Source organism: Borostomias antarcticus, assembly GCF_949987555.1.
Source record: "Borostomias antarcticus genome assembly, chromosome: 5".
Taxonomy (NCBI): Eukaryota; Metazoa; Chordata; class Actinopteri; order Stomiiformes; family Stomiidae; genus Borostomias; species Borostomias antarcticus.
Window position 1 is genome coordinate 3,973,363 of NC_140238.1, and position 8,487 is coordinate 3,981,849.

Below are 8,487 nucleotides of genomic sequence, written 5' to 3' on the forward strand. Positions count from 1 at the left end.
TATTTACCTGACGTGAGTCCGTTTTGAACGAGCCTCACATTCGTGAGACATTCGTCTTCTATGTTTTGCTCCTTATTCTGACAAGTGACAGAGACACCCATGGCTGCTGAGGATTCTCGAGAATGGAGGGAAGTGGAGTCTTCGAGCCCTAACCCCGATGGGAGCAGTGTGGCGGAGGTGCGTTCAGGGGACAGCCGAACCAAAGCGACCATAACTCGCTCTGTGAGCTGTATGAGTCGTCCGGCTGAGATGTGTGCGGAGAGTGCGTTCGCTCCGGCGGAAGGGGACATGGACAGCGTAGGCCTGCTGTTCGCAGAGTGCATTGAGGGAGTGTTTCGCCTGGAGGCTCAAAGAGAGGAACTGATCGAGGAGCTGCAGCGGCTGCAGCAGCCGAGGATGCAGGCCGTGATGGCCCTGAGGGCGGAGTGCGAGGAGGCGCGTCGGCTCCTCGCCCTTGCGCAGCTGGATTGCGTCTTCCTGCGGGAGGAGGTGCGGCAGGTGAAGAGGAGGCTGTTTGTCACAGCCAGGGACTGCATCCAAAGTCAGGTCGCGCTGGCTGCCCAGCAGTATGAGGTGGCACAGGACACGGTCACACAGGTGCAGCACTGTCAAATAATCCAGATTTCACAGTAAAACAGATTTCAGATTGAACAGATTTACAGATGACAATGTAGTTGTAATTGAAGTTTAAGTCGAAGGTTTTGCTGTTCTGCTCTTTAGGTGTGCGCACTCTGCCACATTGCGAGTGATTCCGCTGAATTTGTTTTGGCTGTTTTGATGTCTGTCCGTTATACATTCCTTAATAGAGATTCTCAACTAAGTAACAGGTGGCGGTCTAATCGACTCTCTGCACTGTCATTGCCTTTCCCGCCCACAGGAGGAGCTCCAGACCCGGATCCAGAGCCTGACCCTGGAAGTAGCCGAGCTCCAGGAGGCCCGGCAGAACGAGCTGAACACCCTGAGGGAGCGGGCCAGGAAACCCGGGCGGCCCCGGCCCACGAGTGACCTGAGCCATTGCCGGCGGGCCTCCCTCAGCCTGCAGCGGCGCCTGAGTGGCACTGTGAGGTCGCTGGAGGGCTGGTATGAGCCACGCCTGCTGGCCCTGCTCCGGAGGAGGCAGAGTGCGGAGGAGGTGCTGAGGAGGACCAGGGAGATGGGCCAGGACCTGAGGGTCCAGCTCGGGCCACTGAGAGAGGAGAGCCAGAGACTGGAGCTGCAGAGAGCCTGTCTGGAGAAGAGGATAGCGCTGATGGAGAGCGAGAGGGAGGAGAGCGTGGCGCAGTATAAGGTAGGGGGGGGGGGCAGTGGATCAGGAGTGTGGACCCAGCGTGGCGCAGTATAAGGTAGGGGGGGGGGGAGTGGATCAGGAGTGTGGACCCAGTGTGGCGCAGTATAAGGTAGGGGGGGGGAGTGGATCAGGAGTGTGGACCCAAGTTAGTTTTATTGCCAGTTAAGGTGTTCTTGCTCTATCATATCAGGAGACCGTGGAGGCGTTGGAGGAGACTATAGGAGAGCTCAAGCTGGAGCTTCAGGTTCAGAAAAAGTCAAAAACAAGTTTGGAGGAGCTGAAGAATGACCTTTTAAGGGAGCTGGAATTTCACCGGTAGGGCGTGGCGCTGTGGCGCTCGACTTATCTAAACTCATGCTAAGTCAACATGAAGAGTAAATCATTCCAAGTATCGTACCAACATCTGACGTTCAGTTTCCTTACAGAGGCCGTCACGGAGTGTTCCAGAAGGACATTGAAGAAGGGGATAGGTAATTTCGCATACTAGCCTTGCCCAATGTTTACATCTCAACCAGCTGTGAAAATACCTGGACTGGTTTGAGACTGAGGAAACAGACAGCAACTGTAACTGTAAATATACTTTTATTATCAATACCCAAAGCACATACTGTAGGACTTCAGAAGCAAGGAGACAATACATAAGGAGACAATACAAAACAGCGAGACAAGTCACATACAGGAACACTACACACAATTTTAGAAATCTATGATGAGAATATCCAGGGAATAAAATGAAAAATCTATGTACAATTTCTTATAAAAAGGAACTGTGTTTTGATGACTTTCTTTTGCAAGGACAAAACCAACACAGAAGCAAACGATGACACAAATGCCTCAAAAAGTAAGAATGAATACTTGGCTACGCACTGATGATTCTTGACCCTATTTTCACCATATTAAAAACAGAATCTTAGTTGTTTCACAGAACTAGAGTTCAATCTAAGTCCTTAAAGGTCCCATATCCTTTGCACCTTAGGTATTTTTGTGTCGTTCTTAAGTGTCTATAGAACACATACATGCTTTATCTGGAAGTACTTTTGTTTCATAATTTAGTCTGCTTATATGTGCCTTTCCCACATACAGCCTGTTTTGATATGGCTATAACTGGTACCCATACATTAGCCAAACGCCCATTCAGAACCAAGAAGTAGTAACGTTAGTCATCTCTTCTGTTAGTTTTTAGTAGCAAAGAATGGGCAGTATCGCTATGGTACTGTCAACTGAACAATGTTCGGTTCACTTCCAATATTTTGTAACGTTCAAAACGAACACAAATCAAAATGCGTAATTACAATTGGGAGGAGTCCTACAACTATGGAAAAATATTTTATAAGTATGAGTCCTCAAAATAATCAAATTGTAGGATATGGGACCTTTGATTTGTAGAAATATAAGCAAAACCACGGCATACCATGATAATGCAATGAATACATTACTGTAAGTTGAATGTATCAGTATTCAAACAAAAATGTATTGGTCTTGAGGGTGTGACTGACAGGGTGGGGTGACTGACAGGTGTCACTCATGCCTGGACCTCTGTGTCTGCTGCTCCCTCTGGGTCCTCATCGTTGTAGATGTTCTCAGCCTGAGAGAACGAAAACACGGTCAGCACTGCCATCCCTTTGAATTAGGATTGGGATTCTTTATGTCATACGAAGCCATCTGTAACGCCTCACACCAAGTGTCAGAAAATGTATGTACCTTCAGTCCAGAGCTGGTTTTGATAAAGTCTGGCACATGAATAAATCGATGTACTACATGGTAGCTTACCATCTGCCAGACTTGCATGATGTTGTCTTCAGACACTGAGCAGATGACCCAGGGCTCGTTGGGGTTCCAGGAGAAGTCGGAGATCTTGGCTGTGTGACCTCCGTGGATGAACTGGGGGCAGATTGGAGACACGCATGAGCACACAGGGGGACGTCCAGGGGTTCACATCCTCTTTCGATGTCATGTAACGGTTGTTCAGATTAGGATTACTGTATGGTTACTCACCAGCAGTTCGGGTGGACCGTCTTCTGCATCCTCTGGTGACTGCTCCTCTCCAATTTTACTGCAGAACAGAAATGGACAACATTAGCAGGAACACAAAACACACACAGTAAACCACCATGAGGGTGATATTGGCCCAATTCCATTTCACTCCTTGCCCCTAGCACTTAGCTCTGCGCCTCCGTTTTGCAAGTTCACGTGTAGGGGTGCCCCGATTACTCTTGGGAGAGAGGGGTAGGGTTAAGTGGTAGAGCTACATTACCCTCGAAAATCATATTTGTGGGGTAGGGTGAAGTGGTAGAGCTACATGGCCCTCGAAACAGATATCTGTCAGAGGCACACTCCAAACCGAGTGCTATGACAAATCTCCCAGAATGCCTTGGGAATCATCGAGGAATGCTGCACGAGCAACAAAAGAAAACCACAAGTGTAATATTTTCTTTCTTAATAAAGATTTAAATTATGATAACCATCATATGATCTTAGTGTTGTTTCAATAACACATTTTATAGACCTTTTCTTTATAACAAGCATAACAAAAAATGCTAGTATGATGTTTCGAGCTAGCTGGCCAATGTTACATTGTTTTAAGGCTGATTTGTGCACGAGTCCCGCATTTTGACGCATTTCCATGTCGCATTTCCCTCCTTTGATGGCAGATGACGCCCGAAATGTAACTAGTCCCACAGCAACGTTGCTACCCTTGTTACTGCTAATATCAGTACAGACTAGCATGTTATGACCTAGGACGGTTTGCTAGCCTGCTTCATTACATTAATCTGTAATGAAGAAGTATTCTTTTTATTTGATGACTTCTTCGATTGATAACGGGAAACTTATAAGTTGTGAATGAATTGCGATCGTCCAAGCTTTTCTATCTCCATCAGATAAATGGCAAATGTCATTGTGATAATACCATAGTACTACTGATGATGTCCTGTATCGGGTCTTGTAAGGTTGTCCCATTTCATAGGGGAAGATTTCAACCACTACCCCTTGTAACTCTGTTCCGAGGGGCAAGACGAATAGTGAGGGGCACTCGAAAACGAGGGGTAGGGGTAAAAATAAGAAATGAGAATTTGGGCCATTGTCATGGAAAAGTTACAGAAGTAAATACACACCTGAGGTCCCACACGTTGAGCCGCCTGTCTGTTCCGCTGGAGGCCAGGATAGTCTCATTATGGGGGGACCACTGGACCTGTTGGGTGGAGAGGGATGGGCGTCAGATACACAGCACCAGAGAAGAAGCACTTTCAAAGGCAAACAACTCAGCAACTCTGTAAGCAAAAGGCATTAAGGTGAGCGTAGTGATTTTACAAACCTGGAATATCTCATCTTTGTGAGACTCAAATGAGTGCAGCTTCAGCTTAAGGTTTCTCAGGTCCCAAAGAGCCACAGTCTAAACAAATGAGACAGCAAGACGTTACATACTAATTCTTCAGTTTCTGAAAGTACACAGATATAGAACTACAAAATTAAGCTCCAAGAGTATCCTTAGCACTTTGCCTTCAGCACTAGATTATGCTCTTAGTCACTTGTTTTAGAAAGGAGATGCATTTGTGAGTTCTGGCAAGTAGTAGTAGTACATAGGCTTTTCCTACAATAAATGCAATTATTGTTAGTTGCTTTGGATAAAAGCCTCTGCTAAAGGACTGTAATGTAATGTAATCCTCTAAGTGAGTCCAACCTACCTTGTCAGCTGAGCCCGTGGCCAGGATGAACTCGCTGTAGGGGTTGAAGGACAGACAGTTAACCTCTGCAGTGTGGGCGTCCACTGCATGGCTTGGCTTGGAGGTGTTGTTAGACCGCGTGTCCCAGCTGCACACAAACAAAGTTGACAAAGACGTTATCATTCAAAAAGAGACAGAAGAGTGAGCACTGCTCACAAGTACCAGTCAGCTGGCCAGCTCAGTGGCCTTGTAGTTAGAGTGTCTGCCCTGAGACTGGGAGGTCGTGAGTTCGATCCCCGGCCGAGTCATACCAAAGACTATTAAAAAAAATGGTACCCAATGCCTCCCTGCTTGACACTCAGCATCAAGGGTTGGAATTGGGGGACTTAATTTACCAAATGATTACCAAGCGCGGCACCGCTGCTGCTCACCGCTCCCCCAGGGGATGGGTCAAATGCAGAGAACTAATTTCACCACCCTCAGGTGGGGTGTGTGACAATCATTGGGACTTTAACTTTAAGTCATCTGTTGTTTTTCTATCTCCATTGAGCCCGTGTTGCAGGGATTCTCACATCATGAGTTTCTGGTCGTCGGCTACAGATCCGAAGAGAGACTCGTGCAGGAGATGCCAGGAGACGTCTTCCACTACGGCGGTGTGACCCGTGAAAATGGTCTTGGCGTCCACGATCTTCCCTTCCTTAGGCACCATGCTGATGTCCCACAGGCAGATGGTCTGCAGAGAGGGAGGGAGGTGAGAGTTAAGAGAATACCGTCAGGGGTGAGGAAGAGAATGAACAGTAGAGGGAGACAAAGTCCAGTCAACTTACATGGTCATCAGAGGCGCTGAGCAGACAGCCACTCAGGTTGGGGTTCCAGGAGAGACCATAACCCTCCTTCTGGTGTCCCCTCAAACGCAGGTCTGGGGTACACTCTCCAGATGGGTCTGCAGTGGACAGAAAGCACACCCACTTATAAAACATTAACAGAAAGAAAAAAAAGAAAAAAAAAAAGAGATGGCGTTGTGTGTGTAAGTAGTGTGCACGTGCAATAGCAGAGAGCCACCTGGTTTGGAGGGATGTTTGGTGTAGTCGAAGACCAGCACATCGGAAGTGGGGGTCTTGGTGGCGATGATGCAGGGGTTCTGTGGCATGTAGCGGGCCCGGTTCACCTCACCTTCGTGGTTGATTTTGATCTCAATCTCGATCTTTCCACTCACGGAGCCAAAGCCTCCGAACTCTGGGAAGCGAGAAAGACAAGAGGAAGAAAAAGAGAAATCACTTCTTCTTCTTCGTTTGGGTCAAGTTGTTTCTCCTCTCCCCACCAGGCAGTGAGAAATCACTCAACTAAAGCAAAAGCGCCAATGCATATATCATATACAGTTTTTCCCCCTCGGTCATCAGCCTTATCAACAAGGCTCCCCTCTGACTCTCTCCCCTGTCCCCTGCAATTGTTGTAGGCCAAATGCACTGCTAGTTTTGCACTATATTTGTATTTTGAACTGTCCTGTCCTGGTTTTGCACTGGTACATTGTTGTGTTGTTGTTGGCTCCACAATTTAATAAAAATTAATATGTATGTCAAGTACAAATGGCAATAAAAGGATTCTAATTCTGTTTCTGATATACCACATCCAAGTTTAGGGTCGTAGATTGTGTGTGCTATAGCGTGAGCTAAAACCCGAAACGTGCATGCCAGAGCCAAGTATTCGCAGCATAATGTCCAAGCGCATGTTCGACCGCACCTCCTTTCTCACTGTCGTAGTGGGAGGCGTCGAACTGGGCGTCGTCGTTTGGCAGCTGGACGCTGGCTATCACCAGGTGATTCTGCTCATCTGAGGTGTGTGTGCCGAGAACCAGCCTGTGGACGCTGAAATCCTTCCCCTCTGGTCTGTACAGGGGGGTGTAGGTAGAAAACATAGATCAATAACCAACAAGACTTGCATTGAAAGTGACAAATGCTATTATGATAACCCAATAGGCTGTGGCTCAGTGGTAGAGCGGGTCGTCCAAAGATCGTAGGGTCGGCGGTTCCAATAGGCTCTGTGCACCAGCTCCACTACTTCCTGAAAGTCACTTGGCATCTTTATTTCCTGTCCTATATGATTGGATTAAGTGATTAATCAGGTGTGCGGCAGACACAGCGCACACCTGATTAATCACTTAATCCAATCATATTGGACAGGAAATAAAGCAGCCAAGTGACTTTCAGGAAGTAGTGGAGCTAGTGCACAGAGCCTATCCCACCTCCTCCAGTCCACATGTCGAAGTGTCCAAGACACTGAACCCCAAATTGCAATGAGTAGGCAGCAGCCACCATTGGTGTTTGAATGTGTGTGTGAATAGGTGAATGAGAGGCCATTGTAAAGCACTTTGGATAAAAGTGCTACATAAGTGCATTTACCATCTAGCATGACCTCCCAGCCCCCACACAGGCACTGATATTATGAGAAGGCTTCAGCACGCAGCAGTGTCTCACCGGGTGACATCAGGCAGCCACTGGGCGGTGAGGCTGGGCCACTCCAGGGCGTGGGTCATGACCAGATCGTAGAGGAAGGGCGTGTTCTTCTTCCAGATCTTATACTCCTCATTTATCACCCTCTCCTCCACAGCGTCATCAAATGCCGCTGATGAGACACAACATGAAAGATCAGTGAGCCACTTTGCAAGAAAGAGTCAGTGCCAGTTATTTGGCTAGCTAGCACCTTCTTTTCTTTTTATCAGCGGAGGCATGATGTACAGTATCTGTATCTTAATATGTAACATGTATCTGATACATGATCAGTTATCTAACGCTTTTACTAATGCAAGCTAGTTAGTCAACATTCAGCCTGACTCTTTTGTATTGCACTGTTTTATTACTGTATTGTTTTCATTGCACTATTCAATATTATTGTAATGTGTTATTACTATGTATACTGTATTATTACTGTTTTTATTGCCATGATCTTGTGTTGTTACTCTGTTGCTGCTGCAAGGAGGAGCCAGAACCTAAGAATGTACTCCCCTGTACATTGATCAATAACCTGACGTGCCTGGTTTGCTTCGACTGAGAGAAACAGAATGTGAGCTACCTGGTCAACCGGTGAAACAATAAAGGAATCTGAATGACAGGCTGCACTCCTGGCGGAGATGTGACGTTGCGCGGCTACGTTGACAATATACAGTCGCCGGTAAGCTACTGACTAGCTAGAAACAAGCGTACAAAGTTGATTGTTTAGCCAGTTAACTAGCGATTGGATTTGTGGTTAGTATTTGCGGCTAACTAGCAGGCTAGCGTTAGTTAGGTAGCGAGCTAGCTCACGTAACATTACGCTACTTTGTAACAATGAATGACTGATGACTGCGCGCGCCGACAGACTCTAGGCGAGCTAACGTTACCGGGAGCATACATCCGTGCAAGGAAATAACATTGCATATTTCGATTATCAAATCGAGTTACCTTCTTTATCAGCCATTGTGTTGTAGTGAGTTAATATTACTAGTTCGTGAAATGATTTCCAGCGAGGTGGGGGAAACACGCAGTCCGCCAACTACCTCTT

At 47.0% G+C, this 8,487-nt stretch overlaps 1 protein-coding gene across 1 annotated transcript; it reads right to left on the minus strand.

Moving 5' to 3' along the window:
• Positions 1–2,768: 2,768 nt before the first annotated feature.
• On the minus strand, positions 2,769–8,473 carry LOC311309300 (histone-binding protein RBBP4). Its single transcript, XM_084438508.1, has 12 exons — positions 8,388–8,473; positions 7,425–7,572; positions 6,691–6,836; positions 6,013–6,186; positions 5,778–5,893; positions 5,523–5,683; positions 4,972–5,098; positions 4,602–4,679; positions 4,402–4,478; positions 3,284–3,341; positions 3,059–3,169; positions 2,769–2,873 (listed from the first exon to the last, which is right to left on the minus strand). Exons 1-12 carry the CDS (start codon positions 8,401–8,403, stop codon positions 2,811–2,813), a joined length of 1,275 nt encoding a protein of 424 aa, XP_084294634.1. The 5' UTR covers positions 8,404–8,473; the 3' UTR covers positions 2,769–2,810.
• Positions 8,474–8,487: the final 14 nt, after the last annotated feature.